Here is a 23,184-nt window from a genome sequence, read left to right as displayed (position 1 = left end):
AAAAACTATGAACAAATTCCTATGCACACTGCACATATCTTATTTTGAAGTAAAAAAACAAATGGGGCAAAAACACCCGGCGGGCCACATAAATGTCCTTGGAAAGGCCGCATGTGGCCCGAGGGCCATAGTTTGAGGACGCCTGGCTTAGAATAACCAGTCACAAGATCCAAAGGATGTTTTTCAGAAGGGTTAGGAAAGATGGGGGACTGAAGACTGGAAACAAGGAAAGAGGGGGATAAGTGATGTCACCTCGTGGGGTGTGGGGTGCAAGTGGGTGGTTGTATAATTGAAGGGTAAATTAAAGAGACATCAGATAAGACAATGCATGCAAGGGCTCACCTCCGCCACCATCACTTCAGAGTTAGGTCCGTGCACAGAGAGAGAAATATTTCCAACAACAGCTTACATACTCTTGGGGCATGCAAGCCCCCTAATTCCAGGTAGCCACAAACATAATAAAGTGGGATGTATCTTAACCCTAAGGTCCCTGACTTCATTGGAGGAGTACCCTAACATCAGTGCTAAGGCACAGGTAAGGGGGAGTGGCTGCCTTCAGAGTCTAGAGAGCAATAGCACAGATCTGCCTCTATAGCAAAGCTGCTGGCCAGAGAGCAATCAGCCATGTGCTTGTGAGAGGTAACTTTAAGGCAGCACTATTATGGGAGGATACAGTGGGGAACAATATTAGTTATGAGAATGTGAGTGAGACTCACCGCCAACTCACAAGCCTCCCTCTACTCCAGAAACCCAGCCTGCAGGCTTCTTAAAATATGAGAATAAAGAGTTCATTCACAGACACACACTGTCTTCCCGTTCCCTACAGTGGGATTGCAGTCAATGAACTGAAATGTGTGTGAATTACTGAATGGAAAACTGATCTACTCCGTAAACCTCCACCCAATTCACAATTCACAAGTAAAAATCAAAGATTCCCGATTCTGTGGTCCACTTCCTTCTGCAGCCCTTGAGCAGTTATGTGGGTGCAGTTTATAGCTGTGACCACCAGAGGGCTCTTCTCAGAGCCCTAGATTCCCATAGGCAACATCGTCCATGTGGCTAGGAGGAGGGCTTTTTCATCAGGTTCATGCGGTATGGGAGGTGTTATATTACAAGACACATGAGCAGAAAGTTGACTATATGACTATTTGATTGCTAGCTCCAAAACTTTCTAGAGAAAATAAAATTTTCTTCTAGAATGGCAACAGAAGAGATAGGTTCGAGGTTGTGGTACCTTGCCCGTCAGCAAGGCTTTGGAAGGGAGGCTGTGTCTACATGAGGAAGCCCAGCTCCTTCGGCCAGGAGCCTGCAGCCTGCTTAGTGGAAGGGCTTCACTGCAGCCTCCGCCCACCCAGGACACCTGCTCCTTCAAGTCTGAGGGCCTCTATCTATGGAGGTGACACCCCAAATCATAAGAGACCAGGAGGTGTAGAGACAGGTAGGCTCCCCAAGATTATAACCCCTAGTCATCCGTCAGGTCTGGAACTGAACTCACCCCTGTATTAGAGTGATGGGCCACTTGAGATTTTTCTTAACGCTGCATTTGCCCAACGATGAAGTTCAGAGGGTAACAAAGAAGGAGGCGCGGCGTCAAGAAATTCAGGGAGGAGGCGGGATAAGGAATGATAGTGGAGAAGTGGAAGATTAACATGTATGAATTTTTTTGTGTGTGTGAATTGTTAAACGTAAGACTGCTGAATTGTTGAATGGAGGAGGATCTGCTTTGTAAACCTTCACCCAATTCACAGTAAAAAGTCTAGAAAAAAGTGCCCATCAGCAGATGGATAAATAAATAACATACACATCCAGACAACGAACCTAATTCCTCCATAAACAGGAACGGTGTTCCGGTCTGTGTTACAACATGGATGTGCCTTAAAATCATTATGGTAAGTGAAATAAACCAGGCATAAAAGCCCACATAGCAGAGGGACGCAATTATACACATGTCTAGAATAGGCAAGACAAACCCGTAGAGACAAGAAAGCAGATGAATTTTTACCATGGGCTGGGAACAGGATGTTACTGCTTACTGGGCCAAGTTTATGTTGGAGGTTGTGTTGGGCCAGTTTGACTAGAGAAACAAATTCAGTGATACTCATACATGTGTAAGAATGAACTTTATATCAAGAAGTAATTGTTTATCAAGCAAACATCTCAGCCCAGTCCAGATCAGACCCATAAGTCTGATACTAGTCCATAAATCCCTCTTCAGATTCAACACAGCACGTGCAATGATGCAGAATGCAGGAGGATCACAGGCCAAGTGCAAAGTCTTGTGGATCCGATGGCAGTGGCTGCGTCACAGGGCTGGCCCAGGTCTCAGAGTGGCTCCTCAGCAGGAAGGTGAAGACAGAGAGAGGGGAGGTTCCCAGGACACTCCTCCTGAGAAGGCCACGCCCACAAGGGGGCACCATCAGCTGTGACCTGACTGACAGGCTGGACTCCACCCCCACGCTTTCATTCATCTAGTGGATGTGAAATGATGTCACCCCCACAGGGGTGATGAAGGATTGGGTAGACAAATGGCAGCGATGATTGCACCCCCTTAAGAGCTTGATTAAGGGCCCTCGTTTGTACACTGTTGAAGTGGCCAGTTTTAGGATGTGTTTATTAGTTACCACAATAAAAACCATCAGAAGGGTATGGTCAGCCTGCCACTTTACAGAGCTAACTTTTCTCCTGATTTTGCTTTTGTTGTGGGTTCGATTTATTTCAGGGCACTTGAGTCACATACTCTTTTTCCTGGCGTGTCCCCCTCGCGCTGGTAGACAGTAACTGGGCTCGGCATGTTCAAGGCAACCCCCTTTCCATTTCCAACAGACCCTGGACCACCTGAAGGAAGGAAAACACCACCTCCGTGCGCGGCCTGCAGACGTCCCCGTCGCTGAGAGAGCATCTTTGAACTACTGGCGTACGTGGAAATGTATCAGCAAACCCTCAGAATTTCCTATTAAAAGCCCAGCCTTCACAGGTACAGCCAGGGACAAGCTGGTGCTTCTTAAAGGCCAGGCCAGCTTCCTCCTCCTCGCCCTCAGAGAATGGGTACCATCCCGATTTCTGGGTGACGCCTGGCTGATCCCTGTACCTTTCTCCCATCCTCTTTGACTTTGTACTCTGTCGGGTGCCCACCAAGCAGCTGCTGTCACAGCCCTTGATCTGCATGCTGGCTTTGCTTGGGCAAGGCTGGGCCACGCTCCATCACCCACCCCCACCCCACCCCGAAAGAAGTCACAGCATTCCACCACCACCCTTTCAAGTCACCACTCAGCACTGCACAAGGAATATCCACAAATGATCCCTGTCTGGTGAGCCCTGCAGCATAGACTAGCCTTCCTGGGACACCGGTACAGGCATTCCCGATCATGGATGGGGCTTGAGCTTCCGGTAGAAACACAAACATCAATTTCATAGGCAGGTCACGGTGGTTCGTTTGACAGATTAGAAGTGACAGGGGGCACCAGTATGAATTCCACGTCTTAGGTCCACGAGCCAAAATGCCACACAATGGCCCACCATGCTTTGAAGTCTGTAGAAGGAAAAATAGATTGTCATTGCCCCCCCCAACCCCCCCGCAAACCTTCTACTACATCTAAAGAGAAGAGGGGGAGACGCCTGGCCAGAACCATGTCTGGGCTGGCGTCTCAGTCCCTCTAGGGTCTCCGTGCTGGTGAGAGCCCCGCTGACCCCCACCCCTGGCCTCTCTCAGAAGGAGTGACGCCGTCTATACTGTGTCCTCCAGGCCTGCACGATAAGGCGCCCTTGGGGCTCATGGACACGCCGCTTCTAGATACAGAAGAGGAGGTTCACTACTACTTCCTGCCCCTCCACCTGGTGGCCAAGTACCCGAGCCTGGTGACCGAGGACAACCTGCTGTGGCTGGCTGAGACCGTGGCCCTGATCGAGTGCGAGTGCGGCGACTTCCGCTTCATCGGTGACTGCTATGTCCTGGGGGGGAGTGGGGGCTGGCTGGCGCAAGTAGTGGGAGGCAGGGCCCAGCCACCCCTTCCCGTCCCTATTCCCAGCCCAGGCCCCACAGAAGACAAGCTGGATACTCAGCGCTCAGGGCTTCCGGGGCTTCCGTGGGCAAACGTGGTAGAGACATGCCAGAGGTTTCCAGAAATCAGGGCTGCCTCCCCTCTATGGAGTTTGGGACAGCCTAGGGATACAGGGAGAAGTGACCTGAGGGCGTGTCAGGGACCCCAGAAGCCAATGCCAAAGGAAGGGTCCTAAGCTCAGCTCCAAAGTCAGGTTCTTCTCTGCCTTTGGGGACCTACTTGGCCCTTCGGCCTCAGCCCCTGTCACTGTGGGCTCTTGACCTGAGGACCCCAGACAGAAGACAACTTCCCTCCTGCTCTAACTGGCCCCCACAGAGAGCCCTATGAATTGACCCCCACTTCTAAGCTGCTGCTACTGCCCTGCTGCAGTCCAACCCGAGTTGTCCTAGGGCCCCCCTGCCTGACACCCCAGCCGTGCATGTTCGTAGTCACCTGGAACGCTGTCCCGTGATGCGCTTCTGCGTCTCCGAATCGACTCACCCAGGTTTGCCATTGGCTCCAAGTCTGCCCCGCACTGCAGTCCAGGCAGTGCCACCTGCCAGCCCAGGCGTGGCCACCCCGCTTCCCCGGCTGCCCTCCCCCCAGCCCCTGCCCCAAGCGGCAAGACAACTCCTCCTCCTGCTCTTGGGTGGTCCAGGCTCACAGGGTAAGTTTCAGGGCCAGGGTGCTTGCTGAGCCAGGAGGGCCTGGCTTGGCAGCCCCAGGAGAGGCCACACCTACGGACACACGGACACAGCCACAGGAAAGGAGTAACCCGTGGTCTCTGGCCTGGAAACTCAGCCGGCTAAAGCTGATCTAACCCAGTCTGTTTGGAGACTTAGGATAAGCTGCAGCCCCCAAACCCTGACAAACGCCTGACCCTACAGTCGGTTTAGGAATCACCTCTTCAACTCACTTGTGTTTTTTTCTCTTTCAAGTGAATTGTCTCCGCTCTCAGAAGCTTTTACTCCCAGATAACTTCTCCAACATAGACGTATTAGAAGCAGAAGTGGAGCTTCTAGAAATCCCCGAGCTCGCGGAAGCCGTGAAATTGTACCGCATGAACATGGGTATGTCCCCAGGGGAGCCCTGCCTCCCCTTGACATCCTGAGGGAGTCTGGACTCAAGGTGGAAGACCCAAGGACAGACATCTCCCTCCCCTCAACAGCACTGGGCTCTGAGTGGCAATGGGAGAAGCTAGGGTTTGGGTTGGATTCAAATCCAAGAAGATGAATTTGTGACTTTGGGCAGGGTGGCAGGCAGCCCCCCAGGACTATAGGTTATCGAGTCGAGCCCAGCCCAGCCCAGGAGGAGGCTGACCTGGGTGGGACAACAGGCCGGAATGTCCTGGGAGGGAGGCTGGGCTAGTGGGCAGGTTTCCAGGGCAGGGGAGGGAGGTCCACCTGTCTCCCTCCCAACCCTCCTCTGCCCAGCCAAGCTAGAGGGCACCAGAGTGATGGCATTTCCCCTGCAGTGCTTCAAATTGGCCAGCCCACTCCCCAATCCCCTTGCCCCTGCACTCTGCAATCCCTGCTGTGGCGCCTCTGTCTTTGCCTATTGCTGACCCCAGTCCAATCCAGGCTGCCTGCTCCCCAGCTTGTTCCTCCCGCAAGCGTTTGATGGCCTGTGTGCAGGGCAGGGAGCTGGCCAGCCGTGTGGCCTCCAGGGTACAGCTTGGCTTCACCTCAGCAGACAGTTGTCCCAAGGGAGCAGGCAGAATGAGGCCCTGGCTCGCTCCCAACCTGGGCCAGCAGAGCATCCGACCCTATTGGAGGGTTAGGTGGGACAACCGACACAAGGTCTTAAAAGCCACTTAAGGGATGGTGAGTTCAAGCCCTTCCCTCCAATGGCTTCTGTGCCTCAGAGAACCTGGGTCAGTGGGGGGGGGGGGGCATAGCAGGACCTAGCCCCCAAGGTCAGTGTGAGGGTGAGTTGACACCAGGTCTGTCTGGCTCCTTCAGCCTGCATCATGCCCCAAGCACACGTGCAGCTCTGCAGATTGTCCCAGGAGCCTTGGAGACAGACAGAACTCACCTGCTATCCCAGCCCTGCTCAGCGGTTTAGGGTGAAGGACTAACTAGCCCTTTTGAGGCAGCTGCCTGGTCTGTGTGCTTGCTGTGAGGACTGTGGGGCAGGGTCCACTAGGCTGGGACCCCATGTTCGATGGTACCGCCCATGGTGGGAAAGCATGCTCCTGGCCTCAGTCCCCTGAGAAAGTCTGCCCAGGGTGGTCTGTGCTGGCACCTGGGAGCCTGAGAAGGTGATTTCACCTGCCCCTCCCGGTGGCTTCTGCTCCGCACTTACCCATCTCTCCTCCTGGAAAGACAGAGGGACACGCGGCCAGCCCAGACCTCTGAAGCTTAGTGATTCAGCAAAGGAGCCCTGCTGCCTCACCTCCCTCAGGAAGGTCTTCCTCCACACAAACATCATACTGATTTTTAAAAGACTCCAGTTTGCACTGTGAAAGGGAATATTAGCTTGCTGCCATGAGGTGTTGGCCTGAGAACTGCAAGGCCGGCAGTTCAAACCCAGCAGCCGCTCGGGTTTGAAAGAGTGGAGGCCGGCTGCTGCTGGCATGCGTCTGAATGAACTCCGTGGCAGAGGCTTGCTGGTGCTCCTTGAAGGCTAGGTCAAGGCCACAGTGGGAAGCCTCCCTGCAGCTACACTCACCCCTGTCTCCCTGGCACAGGTGGCTGTTCCCGGGCCTCCTGCCCTCCCTCGAGCCCTGGGAAAGGCAGCCGTGCAGCAGGCCCACAGGCCGCGAAGCCCCTCTACGTGATGGCCCTCGGTCTGCTGGTCAAGTACCCGGACTCGGCGCTGGGGCAGCTGCGCGTGGAGAGCACGTTGGACGGGAGCCACCTGTTCATCACAGGCAACGGGGTCCTCTTCCAGCATGTGAAGTAAGGCCTTTGCCATGAATCCTTGGGGTAAACTCGCTGCTGTGGCCACTCCCCTGGGCAGCCCCCACCCCCAGTGGGGTTAGCACCTCAGAGGAGAGGGCTGGTGCCCTTGGGAATCAGCAGGGCCCTCTGGGTTCAAAGAACGGCGGCCTGTCTGCTCCTCTCTGTGCTCTATTTCCCTGGCTCTGGGTCTCAGCGGACCAGACTGGGTTACAACCCCGCGGGGCTGAGTGCCCCTCTCTAACCTCGTTGGGAATGCAGATCCTGCAATACCCACCCTGGGGCACCCCCTGGATGGACAGAGGCCACAGCCAGGGCAGGCTTCCTGGAGGATTCCTGGAAGAATGCCCCATCAGTGCAGGAGCCTGGAACACACCCTCCCAAGGTCTCCCCCCGCCCCCTACGGTGGAGACGAGCCCACTGAGGAGCGGAGCAGCTCCCATGGGGTCGCAAAGCCGGATGGGGTAAACGCGCGGTCTGGGGAGAGAGTCGGGTGAGAAGCTCCATGTGTTTCTCGATTCCCTTCTATCCAAAAAACCAAACCAAGCTCACTGCCGTCGAACTGACCCCAATTCACAGTGACCCTATAGGACAGGGTCCAACTGCCCCTGTGGGTTTCCAAGACTGTCACTCTTTAGGGGAGTGGAAAGCCCTGTAAACATAGCCTGCTTCCCACTAGGGAACATTCATCGTCGGACCTGTGAGGGGGCGTTGGTCCATTCTTGGTGGGGGTCCGGCTCTGAGGCCCCTTCCTGTGGTGGGTTCGGCTCAGAGCCTGCAGTGACCTAGCCTGCTGGCTGCATGCCCCTGGACACACCTGTCTCTCACAGAGTGCCCCCCACTGTTGGCCCACAGGGCTCCAGGACAGGGCTAGTTTTCAGACTCCCATGCTCTTTCCTGGGCACCCAGAGTGTCAGCAATCTCCTGGGACCACAGCAGGCTGCCCCACAGATATCGGCAGGAAGGGGTGGCGGTCCCTCGCACTGACTTCTGGAACCCAGACAGGACCCAGCGACTTTGCCGAAATAGGTCAAGTTCAGTTCCAAAGGGGTCAGCCTGGATCCAGACCTCCCTCCTTACATGACTGCCAGTTTGATGAAGGACTCAGTGCCAGGGGTGCCAAGTTTGAGCCAGTGTCTTGGCAAGAGATCCCCAATATGCTGCATTTCCAGACTGGAGACTCGGGTGGGGGGGTGAGAGGGTGGGCACGGGGCTGAGCGCCTTGGTGACAGGACTTTCCTCTGGGCAGAAACTGGCTGGGGACTTGCCGGCTGCCCCTGACGGAGACCATTTCTGAGGTGTATGAGCTCTGTGCCTTCCTGGACAAGAGGGACATCACCTACGAGCCCATGAAGGTGGCTCTGAAGACCCACCTGGAACCCAGGGCTTTGGCCCCCACAGGTGTGCTCAGTAGTCGGGGAAGCTCTCGGTTTGAAGGTGGTGTCAGCGGAGGGGGTGGGGGTGGAGAGGACCGCTGAAGCAGGAAGTCTGGGGGAGCGCAGGGGGGTCCAGACCAGCATGTGTGGGGTCTGCCCCTTAAGCCCACAAGGACTCTCAAGCAGGACACATTCAACCTGCTCAGCCACTACCCAATGTGGGGGTACAAAGGCCCCCCCAACACATGTTGCTCTGGCCCCAGGAGCTGACCTGCTATGCTCATGTGGACCTCCAAACCACCCGCTGAGGGTCGGGTCCCGAAGGCCAGTTAACAGAGGCAGCAGTAGGGGCAGTAGGCGACTTGCTCAAATAGCCCTTAGCCATCAAGCTGGATTGGGACTGGAGTCCAAAATCAGTGCTGTCTTCCCCAGTTGCCCATGAACTCAACTCACGTCCACTAGCTGCCCCTGGCCTCTTCTCCACCACCACAAAGCCATCTAGATAAGTTCGAGCTCTTGTCTGATTATGACCACCCAACAGCACCTTCGGCCTGACTTACTGAGCACCCACCATCCACGGACAGGGGCAGACACTGGGGCACAGGAACAAGCTGCACAGGCCCGGCGCCTCTCCCCACAGGGCCCACAGCCCGATGAGACCCTGCGCCTCTTGTCACGTGGCTGTGCAATCCAGCTTTGAGCCTGCCATCCTGACACAGCCGCTCCCTAGAGACTGACTCCCAGACATCGGAGAGCAGGGGCTGCACTCAGCTTCCCAGACCCGTGAGGGGGTCGCTCTCTATAGATGTGAGGGGTTCAGACCAGAATCACACCTACCCAGAAGGCTCCTGGCTCCACCTGAGTAGCCATGTGAACCATTGCACATGTAGGGCACCTGGAGCCAGGAGCATGAGGCAGTTGGCAATGCAGGTGAACAGGCAGCTCCGGCCACCTTTCCTGAGAGAGGTGGGTGAGGGAGGGCAGTGACCGATCGTGGGAGTTAAGATTCTAGAGGCCTTTTAACCCCCCCACCCCCGGTCCCCACCCTGAGTCACCAGCGACCCCCAAAGCTGCTATGCTGAGCCCACCTCATCCCCCATCTCACAACAAACTTGGAAAACCAGGCGGTGAGTAGTTAGGGAGGTTGGTGCTGGGGATGTCTGCTGGCTTCTCAGAGTAGGCAGCACAATAGGACTGACCAAGACCCTGCGTTTTGATGGTCTGTATTGTCGACCAGCATGGCCGGCCTGCTCTCCCCTGCCGACCGACCGTGTGAAAGGTTTCCTCTCCCCGGCCTCCACAGATGAGGAGTGGACAGCCGACATCACCGTACATTCGCCCCAGCAGATCATCAGGGTTTACGTCGGGAGCCACTGGTATGCCACCACGCTGCAGACCCTGCTGAAGGTACTGCTGGCCCTGCTGACTGCCCCCACGACAGCTTGGCACGTAACCCTGCTCCCCCTGCCCCCCCCATTCACCACCTGCTTAGAACCAGGGTCTCCCCCCAGCGCCACTGCCCAGCGAGCTTGTGCCCTATGAACTGAAGGAGAAGGAGCCGCACATTGGGCAGGCCTGCCAAGTCTGGGTCGGGGAGGGCTCAGCCCTGAGGGGCTTAGGCCCAGCAGGAGGCGGGGTGGGTTCCACCTCAGGAGGGTGACCTGGGAATTAGCAGAACCTGATGGGGAGGTGAGTGGGTGTCTCCCGGATATCTGCTCCCCGCTGTGGCTCCCTGGGATGAGAGGGCAGGGAGGTGGAAACCATAGCTACTCTGCCCTAGGCTGGTCCTGAAAACACAGTGAGGGAAGACTGGCCTGCCCCGAACTAGAGAGCCGGCCCTTCCGGCGAACTGAGTCTGCTGTTGCCCCCCCACCCCCAGTATCCAGAACTGCTGTCCAACTCGCAGAGGATGTACTGGATCGCCTACGGCCAGACCCTGCTGGTCCACGGTGACGGACAGATGTTCCGGCACGTCCTCAACTTCCTGAGGCTGGGAAAACTCTTCTTACCGTCTGAATTTAAGTAAGTGGGGCCCGCTGGTCTTCGGAGCATGGCTCTGGAGCCGACTCCAGCCCTCTGCCACCAGAGAAGGCCTCGGTGTGTGACTTCAGGGGCGGGGGCAGGGCGGGTGGCGGTTGTGGCTCACAAAGGCTGCTCTAGGGGCTCATGTCCCCACCCGCCTTCCCCTCAGCCAGCACCTCCTTGTCACTGGCAGGGAATGGCCCCTCTTCTGCCAGGAGGTGGAGGAATACCAGATCCCAGCCCTCTCAGAAGCCCTGGGCCAATGTGAGGCGTACAAGTAAGGAGCTCTCCCTCCACCCGACACTACGATTGACCCATCAGTTAACCAACACCCTTCAAGATAGCCCCCCACCCATCTAGTTATTTCCCAAATGTGGACCTGACACAGTGGCCAGTGGGCTGATGGAAGCAGCTTCGGGTTGCTAACCCCACTCCTGGGGTCTGTAGGTCTTGGACCCAGGAGAAGGAATCTGAGCATACAGGGGCTTTCCCCATCAGGAGGCTGCATGTGGTGACGGAAGGACCTGGGTCCCTGGTGGAGTTTAGCAGAGAAGCCAAAGAGGTAAGGCTGGCCTTCTCGGGCTTGCCCTTGTGCTCAGAGACGGCAAATCAGGACTCAGGCAGGAGCCCCAGCTACTGAGCACCACGGAAAGATGGAAAAGCAGGGCCTCTTTGAGGGAGAACGATGAGGCCCCGGAAACCCCCAGGGCAGCTCCGTCCTGCCTTGCAGGGTCGCCATGAGTGGGACTTGGCTCAATGGCAGAGAGGGAGGCGTGGCATCCTGGTAGGGTCACTAGTTTCTGGACCTTAGGGGCTGAGGCTGTGTTCTCTACTGTGGGTGTGTGAAGCCCCTGGACTGGGCATCGCTGCTCCTCAGACTGAGCAGATCTCACAGGCTGCCCCATGGCCGGGGAGAGGCACACCTGCCCAGAGCTGCTGTGTCCTCTCTCCCCAGATGACAGCCTGCTTGCCTGTGGAGTTCCAGGACTGCGGTGACAGGGCCCCGTGGAACAAGGCCAAGGGGGCCCTGACCCGATCCAGCCTGGTGGAGGGGGCTGGTGTCCTGTGCCGGGGTGCCAAGAGGGCCGGCAACCCCAGCACCTACGCACACTGCCCTGGTCTGTGTGCCAATCCCAGACACTGGGGGTGCCACCCTGAGAGCCCCCCCAAGAAGAAGAGTGCCACAGTGACCCTCATGCAGAAACCCGAAGCCAAAGACCCCCCTGTCACACCCATGCAGAAGCTCATCTCCCTGGTGAGGGAGTGGGACATGGCCAACTGCAAGCAGTGGGAGTTCCAGCCACAGGCAGTCCCCCGCAGCAACTCAGAGGGGGAGGCCACCCTGCAGCTCCCCACCAGAAGTGGGGCTGCTTCCCAGCCCAGCACCTCAGCCACCTGGAAAGCTCAACCCCCAGCCTTGGAAAAAGACCCCAGTCCCCAGGCAGGGGCCAAAGACAAGGGATCAGAGCCAGCCTTTAAGTCATACTTGCCCGCGAGAAGAGCTATCCCCCTGAAAGACTGGGGCAAGCAGAGGCCCAAGGAGAGGGGTGAGTCCTGCCCTGTCCTGGACCTCAGTCCCACCTCAAACGGATGGAGAAGTCACACTCCTGGGCTAAGGCGACAGTGATCATGGATGTCAGTTCCCTATGGGCAGCAGACAGGTGCTGGCACAGCTGGGGGGCTGACACAATCACGAGGTGCCCTGAGGAGCAAAGGGAAAACTGGTCCCTGGGCAGGGGGCGCACGGAGCCGGGGTGAGAGTTGGCTGGGAGAAGACACAGCTGAGCTCTCTGTGGTCCAGGAGGTGGCCACGCTTCACAAGAGGTAACGGGGATCAGCTGGCGCCTACAAGCAGGACAGTAACAGGCCAGGTGAAGCAGGCAGAAGGGCCGCAGGACCGGGAACCTTTAGAGTAGACGTCGCTGAGTTCCCGCCAGGTGTAGCAGGCTGGGCTGTAACGGGAGGAAAGGAGGGAAGGGCAGGCCCGGGAAAGGACTGGTCTCCAATTGGGGGCCTGCAGGAGGTGGGGGAGGGGTGCACAAAAGAAGGAGAAATGTCAGGTGTGGGGCATCATGGGAGAAGCCCAGGACACAGGGGCATCTCTGGAACTGAGCTGGGAAAGGGAGGAGGGTGGTAGAGAGGTGCTGAAAATGGCCCTGCTGAGCTGTCTCTGCCCCTGCCACGTCCTCCCATGGTAGCCTGTCATGTTTCTTGTTAGTGGCTTGGGTCCTGCCTAGAGGGCTGCTGTGGACCTGCTGTGAGACTCCTGAGGCTCTGTCCAGCGGTGGACATGGGCCAGAATCCCCAGAAAGCCCCTCGTTGTCAGAAATGGTGCCAGTCCCAGAGGTGCTTGTGCAGCCCGGGTCCTCGGAGAGCCAGGGAGTGCTGAAGTCCACAAGCTGCCGCTGTGAAGTGCGGGGGGGTGGGGGGGGGTGGGGGGGGTGGACAGGCGCCGCCCCGTTAGCCCAGGGTGTCACTGGGAGAAGCTAAAGGGTGGGGTGGCTGACGACTGGTCTGTCATCAGACGCCCCATTGCTTGAGCTGAGGTGGCTTTAAAAACCCCTTCCCACGTTGTGTTTTCCCAGAAAGCCCTGCTCATGAGCAGCCTCTGCCTAAGGTGCCTGAGGTGGACAACATGGGGGTCATTCTCAAAGTGACCCACCCCCCTGTGGTGGGCAGCGATGGCTCCTGCATGTTCTTCGAGGACAGTATCGTGTTCACCACGCAGATAGACCATCTCAGGAACATGCCACCCACAGCCAGCCCCCAACCCCGAGGTGAGTCCCCCTCCCAACTGCCCCTCCCCGAGGCCCCAGCCAGGGGCAGCTGTGGCCACACCCGCTCTCCCTCCACAGATGTGACATTCTTGAGTTTCTCTCTGTCTTGGGAGGAGATGTTTTATGCACAGAAGTGTCACCGCTTCCTGACTGACATCATCCTAGATTCCATCAGGCAAAAGGACCCCAAAGTTGTCACGGCCAAGGTGGTGTCCCTGGCCAACCGCCTGTGGGTATGTGACACAGGGCTCTGCCCTCTACCATGCCCCAAGGAAGCGCAGCAAAACCAGGGCGGAGCAGAAGGGTGGCAGGAAGGCAGGGCAGCTCCACCTGGGGTGAGTCCAGCCTGGGGGCAGATTTGGGGTGTCCCTGCCTCCAAGCAAAGGGCTCCTGCAGGACCAGGTGAGGCGCTACATGCTCCTGTTTGCTGGGCAGCTGCCCTGGCCCTGCCTGACTACGGGCTTTCTGCAGAGCCTACACATGAGCCCGAAGCAGTTCGTGGTGGACCTGCTGGCCATCGCCGGCTTCAAGGATGACCAGCACACCCAGGAGCGCCTGTATAGCTGGGTGGAGGTGAGGCCCAGCCCACCCCCACCCCCCCACCCCCCGCACAGCAGCCTGAAGGGCCTGCCCCCAGCCCTTCAGGGCTACCCAGGAACCCTGGTAGGAGGCCAGGCTGGGTCCTGAAGGCAGGAGGGATCCGTCCATGTTGGGTCAGAGTCTTCCAGCCCCAATTCCAGGTCTTTTCCCACCGCCGAGTCCATCCTGTGCTTCATCCCTCACACTGGGTCTGCTCTTGGGGGAGCAGACAAGGAGGGGGGGAATGACTTCTGACCTTCCCCACCAGGGAGACCCACGCCGCTGTTTCAGCCATGGCCTCGCTTGAGCCCTTGCCTGTCTGAGCTGCCCAGACCGGTGGTGGGCACAGAAGGATGGCCACTTTGGCTTGTTCTGGATCCCTTAAACCACGTTTGGGGTTAGGGGTGGTGGTTTGGCACGGTAGGTGGAGAGGGAGCATGGTGGCACCCTAGCAGTCAGGAGCCCCAGAACCTCCCGCCCTCGCTGCACTCATCTGCCGCCACTGCCAAACCAGGGGCAGCAGACTCACCTGGTGGGCCCTCATGCACTCTGCACAGGTAGCTGGGGGAGGGGGGCCTTGGAACCACAGGCCTCGGGGAAGGCAGGATGCCGAGAACATCACCCGTCTACCCTAAGTGAGGTGGCCAGTGGCCAGGCCTAAGACAGGTCTTCCTTCCAGCTCACGCTGCCTTTTGCCCAGAAATACGGCCGCTGTGTGGACCTGCTCATCCAGAGGGGCCTGTCTCGGTCTGTCTCCTACTCCATCCTGAGCAAGTACCTACAAGAGGGCTAGATGCCGGCCCTGCAGACAGCCCCCCTCTCCCCCTACGGGCCCTTCCTTTTAACCGCCCACAAAGCATGTGAACGCCCCAAGGTGCACATCAACCTACTTTTTATTGTAAACAAATAAAAGAGTTAACCACAAGTGCAGCCTGACTCCCTCTCCCAGGCGCCAGAGACCTACCAACGAGGGAGGCCTGTTTTGACAACAACTCCAAGTGAAAGTTATTCCAAGGGCACTGAGTCAAAATAACCCAACAGACTTGGGAGAAACGGGGCTAAGCGGGGGCGTCGGGGCAGGACCCACTGGGGTGGGCTGAGAGGCAGCTGCGAAGAGCCTGCCTGCCTGCTTGCCTGGGATCCCCGCCAACCCAGGCGGGGAACCCAGCTCAAGCCCTGAGAGGGCGCCAGAAGAGGGCCTGGGGCAAGGGACGGGGGTGGGGGGTGGGGGGTGTCATCCAGACATCTTTAAAAGGGAAGGTGGTGCACTGGGTTCGCAAAGGCCCTGCAGGACGTCTGTCCAGAAGGCACTGGCATCAGGAAGAGTGGGCGGCAGGGCTGCTCATGTGGGCCGCGGAAAGCCATCCTCTGGGGCCCCCGTCTTCGAGCCTGGGCTCACACCTGTGGGGGCAGTTGGGGCCTGCAGCTGGGGGTGCTGACCCCAGCTCATCTCCACCTGCGGGAGGGCAGCAGAGACCCAGGCGGGGCAGGGGAGGAGCTGTGGGTGAGGTACTCACGGGCCTGGCCGGACACACAGCTGCTGTCGGAACCACTGGAGCCGCTGGCTGACGGGCACTGAGACGAGACTTCCGAGTCCTCGGGCGCTAGGGAAGGTGGGTGGGTGGGCTGCTGGCCGGGAGGCGCAGGCCCCAGGCGGTGCCCTCCTGCCCAAGCCCAGACATACTCAGAGAGGGCTGGCTGCCCAGCTCTGCTTCAGCCTCCAGGGCGGCTTCCTCGGGGAAGTTGGGGGGATACAGTGGCCAGCGGAGTCCCTGAAGAGCTGGGTCTCTGTACAGGTGCAGGTTGAGGGGCCCCAGCACAGAGGAGGAGGCAGGATCTCCAGGAAGGGGGTCGGAACTCCCCAGGTAGGGGCTGCCATCATCAAGTGGAGCCACAGCAATGGAGGCCCGAGAGCGAACATCTGGGTCAGAGAGAAGGTCTGCTTGGGACAGGCTGGTGCCCAGCCCACCGGGTCTTGGGAGAACTCTCCTGCTCGGCCCCCCACCCCCACCATCCACCCCCCCAAGGCTGCCCTCTACCTCGGCACTTGAGGACATAGTTGATGGTGCGATCACTGATAGCCTCCTTGCTGGGGGCGATGTCCCAGAAGGGCTTGTTCCCCACACCCATAGACACCATCTCGGCCATGCGTACCTCTGGGTGGACAGTGGGCGTGAGGCAGGCTCTCTGGGCCGCAGCCTTGCCCTGGGCTGTCTGCCCCCTCCTGCCCCCTGCTCAAAGGAGACTGCCCCAGGACCCCTGCCTGAGTGTGTCCTGGCCCTGCCTCCCTCCTCCCACCTCCCCTGGTAAAGATGGGACAGTCAGGGCCTGGCTGACAGTGGCCCCCTGCTGGCGGCTGCTGCCTTCTGAGGCCCCTGGGCGGATGGACAGACGGCTGGGACCCACCCTTGTTGTGGACCGCCTGCCTCCAGAGCAGGCGGGAGATGTCGGCGGTCCAGGCCTCCTTGGTGGCTGAGCTGGTGGCCTGCAGGACGAAGGTGTCCCTGGCCTTGCGCCGGCGGAACCAGATCTCAAAGCGCAGGTTGCCGTCCCCACAGCTCTCAGTCAGGCCGAGGTCCGCCATCTGGTGGGGGTGGGGAGCATGGAGCTTGAAAAGGCTCGGAGGGGCAGGGCCAGGGCCAGGTTAGGGGCTCACCTTGAAGGAGCGCTTGTAGGTGAACGTGTCGGTGCCCGTGGGCCCGCGGCGCGGCTTGCTGAAAAGCAGCAGCTCCTCGAAGAGGAAGACGCGGCGCAGGGACCGGTGGCGCCCGGCGCGCACCGTGAACTCGTCCTGCCGCACCAGCTGCCCCTGCTCCTTGAGGTTCACCTAGGCGGAGCCCATGGGGGTCGGCCCGCCTCCCACAACATCCCCGCCCCCGTCCCCGCCCGACAACTCACGTCCCAGGTCCCAGCCCTGGAAGGGTCAGCCCGCCCCCCCCAAGCCCCCGCACCCGACTGGGTGCAGTCTGAGTACTCACGTCGCAGCCCTGAAGGGCATCCATGGCCAGCAGGTCATTGCCATGCCGCAGCTGGAAGCGCACGAGGCTCTGGGCAGCCCGCAGGGCCCCGAGCTCAGGCACCGGCCCCCCGCAGGCCCGAGCCAGCTCCTGCAGCAGCAGGGCGTACTTGCCCATGCGCTGGATGGGCTTCAGCAGGTATGAGGCCAGGTCCAGGCGGTCCCCCAGCGCTTGTTGCTTATCCTGCGGGAGCGGGGGAGCCGTCGGAGGCCTCAGCGCCCACCCCCACCGCTGCGCCCATGCCCCGCTCCCTCGGGCCTGGCCTGCCTACCTTGAAGAAAGCATGGCCGTAGCTGGTCATCAGGGCGTCAGAGCAAGGCTTATTCTTGCTGTAAAGTGCGTACATCCCGAACTGCACCCTCTAGGGAGACAGATAGGGAAGGGAGGGGCCTGCTCCCAGCTGGAGCCCACCAAAACACCTCCCAGGGGAGACCCCCAGGCCCCATCGGTACTGCTTCAAAGTAGGGGCGGGTCTGACCAGAGGGCCTGTGCCAGCAGGTCTCTCGGGGCTCGGCCTGGGCTGCCCCTTCACGGCTCTGAGGGGACTTTCTGACTGCAGGTTGCTCAGCCAGGTCGTCCCTGCTCTGCCCACTCAGCAAGGGCTGGCTCTCCCCGCCTCGGTCCTGCCACCCCGTGCCTCCTTTCTGATCTGATAGAACACTCCCATTCTTCGGCTCAAACGGCCTCCTCACAAATAAACGCCTTCTCGAACTGCTCCCCGAAGTGGGGGCACTGCTCTGCCCGCCCCTTGCCGTCAGCTCCTGCAGATGCCCCTCCCGCCCTCCCGGCCCTGGCTACCAGTCTGGGAAGGACCTCTGTCATTTCTATGCCCCTCCTGCTTCGGCACGCCGAGGGCGGGGGCCTTGCCTGTCTCATCCGCAGCTGGGCCCCAGCCCAGCACCGTGCCTGGGCCTACCGCTCATCACTGAGGGAGCACAGTGGACCTCGAGACCTGAGGGGCTTACATGGCGCAGGAAGGCGTAGGCCACTCGGGGTGGGTGCCGGGTACAGGCCTCCAGCTCCCGCAGGAAGAAATGGCAGTGGAAGTCCCGTAGCTTCTCCAAGTTGCCAAAGAGGTGGGCTCGCTGGCCACGGAGGCCCTGGGGCACGTCGGGCCGGTCCAGCTCCGGGGAGTAGTTCTCCAGAGTGTAGTCAAGGGCGCGGACGTACTCTCGCTCTGTGGCCACCAGCTCTGCCAGTACCAGCTGTAGCCTGCCAGGTAGGAGGAGTTAGGGCTCAGGGCGCCCCCACGGGCCACTGCCCTCCCTGCCCTGCCCACTGCCTGCACCTGCTGGGGCTCCTGGCATCAGTGCTGCCTGGCAGAGGCTCAGTGGGGGTCACCCCAGGCGGGACGCCACCTCCAGCCTCTGGTCTGTGGCAAGCCGCTGCAGTGGTGGCATGGAGGCAGTGGTGGGCAGGCTCCCTGAGGCCCAGGCCCAGATTTCGATCAAAGCTGTAGGCCTTCCTCAGGGGAGGGGGGGCAGGGGCCGCAAGCTCCCTGCTGGCACACAGGCTGCTTCTGCTGCCTGCTGGGGGCTTCTTCAGAGCAGCCTCGAGCTTCTGGTCCAGCGCCAACCAGGTGTCCTGGCAACGCGCCCAGGCCCAGCGGCACTCCTGGCGGATGCTCTCCGAGCCCAGCCCCGTGGCCAGGGCCCACATCTTGCGGAAGTGGGCAGGAGGCAGGTCAGGGTGCCTGGTCCAGTGCAGCTGCAGCTGTTGCAGCACGACCCCCGGGGGCTCCAGCTCCAGCTCTGCCAGCACGCGCTGGCCCTCCTCGGCCCACGTCGAGGCCTGCAGCACCAAGGGCAGGGGCTGAGGGCGGGGCCACGGCTCACCTTGCGGGCTACCAGCCCGGCCACAGCCCCTGGGACAGGACAGACACCCAAGGATAGCGAATGTGGAGGCCCTCTGGCCTCCTACAGCCCAGGGCAGGGACATGGGCCCGCACTCACCTGCTTGAATAAAAGCACTAGCTTCTCGGCATCTGCCAGTCGCTGGCGCCGCTGGGTCAAAGCCTTGGAGAATGCGGTCAATTGGCCTTGCAGAGCCAGGAAGCGGGCCCCAAGGGTACCCAGGTCAGCCTCCTGCCAGCCAGCCAGTGGCTGCAGAGCCTTCTCCCCACGCCTGATCTGCTCCTGGGGGCAAAGACTGGGCTCAGCCAGCCAGCCCCCAGGCCCGGGCTTGTTCACTGACACGGATTCTAACACAGTCAAGTCTCTGGCCCGAAGCCTTCGCCCCATCCGACTCTCCCCTCCGCCCCATCCGACTCTCCCCCTCCCCCCATCCGACTCTCCCCTCCGCCCCTCCTCGCAGCCCGACAGAAAGGCCTGTCCTAGCACCACTGCCCGCCCCCAGCAGCTACTGCTGCTCCGTCCCAGCTCCCCTCGGTTCCCAGTCCTCTCTCTGGGCTCCTGACATTGACCTGCTCTCCTGACTTTCCTGCTCCTCCTCTGGGGGTTCGCCTGACACCCCACCCCCAGGTGGTCTTGTGGGGCCACAGGCCCCCTCCTTGCACTGATGGGCCCCTGCCCCACCTCTCCCTGGATCTCCACAAGCCCCCAGCCCCCACCATCCCTTACATTTCCTCAGTCATCTTAAAGACAACCCCGCTACATACACAGAGGCGCGCGCACACACACACACACACACACACACACACACACACACGCCTTCTCTCCGGGCCCCACTCATCAGAGAACAGCACCATTCATTCATCTGAACTCCCTTTTCCTTCCCTCTTCCGCCCATGGGTACCACCACCCAATCACATCCATGGCCAGAGCCAGCATCATCTGTGCCGGGACTCGCTACATCCATCCTCCAAGTCATCATCGGCCCAGCAAGGAGGGCACTCGTGCCGGCCCTCGGCTGTGATCCCAGGGCTTTCTCCCTGAAACCTTTCCCCGGTTCTCAGGATCTGAGAGCCCTTGGCAGGGCCAGGGATCCGGCCCCGGGCCATGTCTCCAGTCTCAGTACACCTGTCAGGCCTTCCCCTGCTCTGAATCGCCTCTTCCCTGGCCACCTCGTGTCTCCTTGGGCACACCACACTGCCTCCTGCCACAGGACCTTCGCACCTGCCCCTCCTCAGCCTAGAAAGTTTCCCATCCCCATCCTACTTTGCCCTGGTTGACCCCAATCTCTCCTCCAGTTCTCGGCTCACAAGTACGTGAGCATGTTCCTGAAGTGTGAAGGTGGCAGCCTAAAGTGTGGACCAGAAACACAACTAACTTTGTTCTAAAGTGTTTTCCCCAGACCGCCTGCCCGGTGCCCCCTTGGGTCGGGTGACGTTCTAGCAGAGCCTCCAGTGGAGCTGCCTGCCGAGGCGCTGGCCTCCACTGACAAACACACACGTGTGATGTGGACCCTTGATTCCAGCTGACCTCCTCCACTGGACTGCCAGTTCTCAAGAGTGTGCACAGCAGGGGGTGGGGTTCTGCTTTCACCCCTCTGCCTGACCGGTCCCAGCCCCATGCCCCAACCCCTGTGGAGACTACAAGTGCCCATTTACCTGGGCAGCCTGGTCCAGCATCTGGAAAGGGCCGAGGGCCTGGAGCAGCAGGTCCAGCGACGCCGAGGCCGGCTCCTCCAGGGCTGGCCAGCCCACCTGCTGCAGCCACTCCTCAACCTGGAGGAGCAAAAGCCGGGGACAGTGGGACGCCCAGGTGGGAGCAGGCCTGAAATCCGGGGCAGGGCCTGGCCTGGCGAGGGCGACTCACCTGGCGGAGGTCATCCTCCTGGGTCTCCAGCGTCTGAACCAACTCCAGAGCCTGGACTCGCCGGTTGCTCTGCTGGGTCAGCTGGTGCAGCAGTTCGTCCACTCGGCCATACAGCACCTCCGCTTCGTCCACGGCCGGCCTGGTGCAGGGCACACAGGCTCAGAGCCCTTGCTCCAGCCCACCCAGAGGCCCCCAGGCCTGGTGCTGACGCCTTAGCCAGGGACGCTGTGGGCTGGGCAGGGGCAAGGTCTGAAGGCTGGATTAGCACCCACCTGTAGTCAGGGCTCAAGACCACCTCTGAGGCCTCCTGCTTCAGCCAGGCCAGCTCCAATCCCCCCTGGCACTGGAGCCACGCCAGCCGTGGTGAGTCCAGCACCTGCTGCATCAGGAGGCGTGCCTGCCGCAGCAGCTGGTTCACATCCTGAGGACAACAGGCAGGGGAGATGGCCATGGCGGAGCAGGAGAGAGGCAGGGGGCACTCAGAGGGGTGGGGGGGGAGGAGACACTCACCCCACACTCCTGGGGCTGGGGTTCCGCCTTCATGCTTTCGACAGCCCCCTGCAGCAGGTCACAAGCCGCCCGGCAGTTCTGCAGCAGGGCTTCTAGGTGCTGTGAGCAGGGAGAGGACTGACCAGGCGGCACCAGGCCACTGTAGCCAGCTCTGCCCTGCTCAGCCCAGCCCAGGACAGCCCCTCTGCAGGCCCAGCTTGCCTGCTACCCCACCCCTGGCCCACCCAGCACACTGACCATCCGGAAGTCTAGCCAGGTCTGGTGGCAGTAATGCAGGTCTCCACCCAGCGGAGAGGGAAGCCCCAGGGCGGGGACACGTGTCAGCAAGCTCTGATCAGAGGGGACCTGCTCCAGCTGCAGGAGAAGGCAGTGATGTGACCTCAGCCAGGTGGTCACCCAGGAATGCCACACACCCCTTTGGCCCACTTCTGGCGGTACCTGCAGCCCAGAGGGCACCTCCTCCGGCATCTTTCCCACCAGCAGCACCTGGTGCACGGACCCTGGTGCAGCTTCCTGCAAGGAATCTGGGCTCAGGCTGGCTGGCACTATGGAAGGACTCTGGCCAAGCAGGGCGGCCACCATCCTGTCCTCACCTGCAGCTGGCTAAGCCCCCAGAAAAGGGAAGTGGTTGGAGCGCAACAGCGGGCATCCACCAGCACGGTCAGCCCCAGGGTCTGGACTTCGGGCCTAAGGGGCAGGCTTCATTCAGGATGGGTCCCCAGGGCCCTGCGCCCTCCCCGTGGCATCCCCTGGCCCGTTCCCTCAACCTGGGGATGTTCCGCAGGTAGAGCAGGAGGCGGACGAGCTCATGACTGCTGCTCTTGGGGTGAAGCCAGGCTAGGCTGTGGGCACACAGAAGCAGCACCGCCCGGCCTTCTGCATCCCGAGTTCCTGTGGGGAGGAGGCTGTGAACACCCACCCACCCACCCAGTGGAGTCGGCCTGGCCCCACCTCTCCTGGTCCCTTCTCCACTACCTGGCAGGGTGGCCATAGCACTGGCCAATAGCTCAAAATCCAGGTCTTGGGCCAGGAGGTAGTCAGTAGTAGGCTTGGGGGAACTGGGTCCGGTGGGATCTTGGAGAAGGAAACAGGTGGGTCAGCATTGGGCCATCTTCCCAAAGGCCCTGCCCTAGGGTCAGTAGAGTCGGTCCACCCACCAGGGCCATCAATTCGACTCAAATTCTGATCCCATCCAGGGCTTCTGAGGCAGTAAATCTTTATGGGAGCAGACAGCCTCCGCTTTCTCCTGTGGAGTGCCTGGTGAGTCTGAATTGCTGACCTTGTTGTTAGCAGCCCAACCCTTACCCAACAGCATCACCAGGGCTCCCATGAACAGGGGGAGAGCCACCCCATGTTGCATCAACCCCTTCCAGCAGCCGGAGTCGCTTCCTGGCCGTCTCTGCGTGCTCCAGCCTGGCTCACCTGTCTCCTGCAGCTCCAATGGCGTCTCTGGCAAAGGGTCCACAGGGTCTCTGTCCAAGTCCTCAGGGCCCAAGCTGGCTGCCACTATCTTATCTGCAGCTGGGTCCCTTGCCAAGTCTGCCCCTTGGGTGACACTCCCACCCTCTCCTGGACTGAGGTGGGAGGACATGGGGCCAGCAGGCCTCTCCATCCCTGACAGGGCTGGCTCCTCCCGCTGTCCTCTTGCACCATGCGGGCCATCCCCGGTCCCATGTGCAGCCACCAGTTCTGGGAGTGACTGAAGGGCCCCAGACAGAGGGCTGCCTGGTAGCCCTTCCCCCTGAGCTTGCCCTGAGGGTGGACTTGGGGTGCTGGGGTCCTTAGCCTCCCTGCAGGGGGTGGGCACCTCTTCATCCCAGGCCTCCGTGAAACTACACACTGCGAATCTCCAGTCGGTGGCATGGCCCCGGGAGTCCGGGTCCTCCTCCCCGGTCTCCAGGGAGCGTTCCATCAACCCCTCCCTGAGGATGGGCCTGCTCAGGGCCGAGCGCTGTGACGATAGCTGGGTAGACAGGCCTCTTCCCTGGGCAACGCTGGTGGGCGCGGCGCAGACCTGGGGGCGAGGAGCCCATCAGGCACCCGCCGTCCACGCGCACGTCGGGGGTCGCACGTCCGGCCACGCTGGGCGGACCCCTGCCCGACGGGTCCCCGCACAGACCTGGGCGCGACACCACCTCGTGCGCCCGCGCCCGGCCCCCGCCCGGCCCGAGGACCCACGCACGGCCTCGCTCTCCAGCCTGCCCTGGGACACGCCGCGGGGAACCGGGGACAAAGGGGGCCCTCGAACCG

At 60.5% G+C, this 23,184-nt stretch overlaps 2 protein-coding genes across 3 annotated transcripts in view; one reads left to right on the top strand and one right to left on the bottom strand.

The window, feature by feature from the left end:
• Positions 1-14,616, top strand: part of KCTD19 (potassium channel tetramerization domain containing 19) — a 29,738-nt gene extending 15,122 nt beyond the window's left edge. The window contains exons 3-16 of the mRNA XM_045293759.1: positions 2,824-2,974; positions 3,743-3,934; positions 4,976-5,107; positions 6,727-6,937; positions 8,187-8,347; positions 9,617-9,720; positions 10,193-10,335; positions 10,529-10,612; positions 10,783-10,897; positions 11,291-11,882; positions 12,921-13,112; positions 13,191-13,345; positions 13,584-13,685; positions 14,371-14,616. Coding sequence (XP_045149694.1) covers positions 2,824-2,974; positions 3,743-3,934; positions 4,976-5,107; positions 6,727-6,937; positions 8,187-8,347; positions 9,617-9,720; positions 10,193-10,335; positions 10,529-10,612; positions 10,783-10,897; positions 11,291-11,882; positions 12,921-13,112; positions 13,191-13,345; positions 13,584-13,685; positions 14,371-14,484 — 2,448 coding nt within the window. The 3' untranslated portion in view covers positions 14,485-14,616. The remainder of the gene's footprint in view (positions 1-2,823; positions 2,975-3,742; positions 3,935-4,975; positions 5,108-6,726; positions 6,938-8,186; positions 8,348-9,616; positions 9,721-10,192; positions 10,336-10,528; positions 10,613-10,782; positions 10,898-11,290; positions 11,883-12,920; positions 13,113-13,190; positions 13,346-13,583; positions 13,686-14,370) is intronic.
• PLEKHG4 (pleckstrin homology and RhoGEF domain containing G4) overlaps positions 14,574-23,184 on the bottom strand; it is a 10,471-nt gene continuing 1,860 nt past the window's right edge. Inside the window, exons 3-23 of one of the 2 annotated variants that reach the window (XM_004704840.3) lie at positions 22,357-22,948; positions 21,910-22,008; positions 21,702-21,825; positions 21,528-21,621; positions 21,373-21,447; positions 21,172-21,288; positions 20,935-21,033; positions 20,697-20,845; positions 20,425-20,563; positions 20,217-20,333; positions 18,661-18,843; positions 17,997-18,499; positions 17,674-17,920; positions 16,980-17,069; positions 16,670-16,891; positions 16,348-16,518; positions 16,098-16,275; positions 15,731-15,847; positions 15,376-15,612; positions 15,209-15,295; positions 14,574-15,092 (exon numbers count right to left, since the gene is read on the bottom strand). In XM_004704840.3, coding sequence (XP_004704897.1) covers positions 15,034-15,092; positions 15,209-15,295; positions 15,376-15,612; positions 15,731-15,847; positions 16,098-16,275; positions 16,348-16,518; positions 16,670-16,891; positions 16,980-17,069; positions 17,674-17,920; positions 17,997-18,499; positions 18,661-18,843; positions 20,217-20,333; positions 20,425-20,563; positions 20,697-20,845; positions 20,935-21,033; positions 21,172-21,288; positions 21,373-21,447; positions 21,528-21,621; positions 21,702-21,825; positions 21,910-22,008; positions 22,357-22,846 — 3,597 coding nt within the window. In that variant the 5' untranslated portion in view covers positions 22,847-22,948 and the 3' untranslated portion in view covers positions 14,574-15,033. The remainder of the gene's footprint in view (positions 15,093-15,208; positions 15,296-15,375; positions 15,613-15,730; positions 15,848-16,097; positions 16,276-16,347; positions 16,519-16,669; positions 16,892-16,979; positions 17,070-17,673; positions 17,921-17,996; positions 18,500-18,660; positions 18,844-20,216; positions 20,334-20,424; positions 20,564-20,696; positions 20,846-20,934; positions 21,034-21,171; positions 21,289-21,372; positions 21,448-21,527; positions 21,622-21,701; positions 21,826-21,909; positions 22,009-22,356; positions 22,949-23,184) is intronic. The other variant, XM_045293756.1, reaches the window with a different exon arrangement.

The sequence above is a fragment of the Echinops telfairi genome, unplaced genomic scaffold (genome assembly GCF_000313985.2).
Source record: "Echinops telfairi isolate 266 unplaced genomic scaffold, ASM31398v2 ScPeMD7_2291;HRSCAF=2852, whole genome shotgun sequence".
Taxonomy (NCBI): Eukaryota; Metazoa; Chordata; class Mammalia; order Afrosoricida; family Tenrecidae; genus Echinops; species Echinops telfairi.
This window is presented reverse-complemented; position numbering and strand designations above follow the sequence as displayed.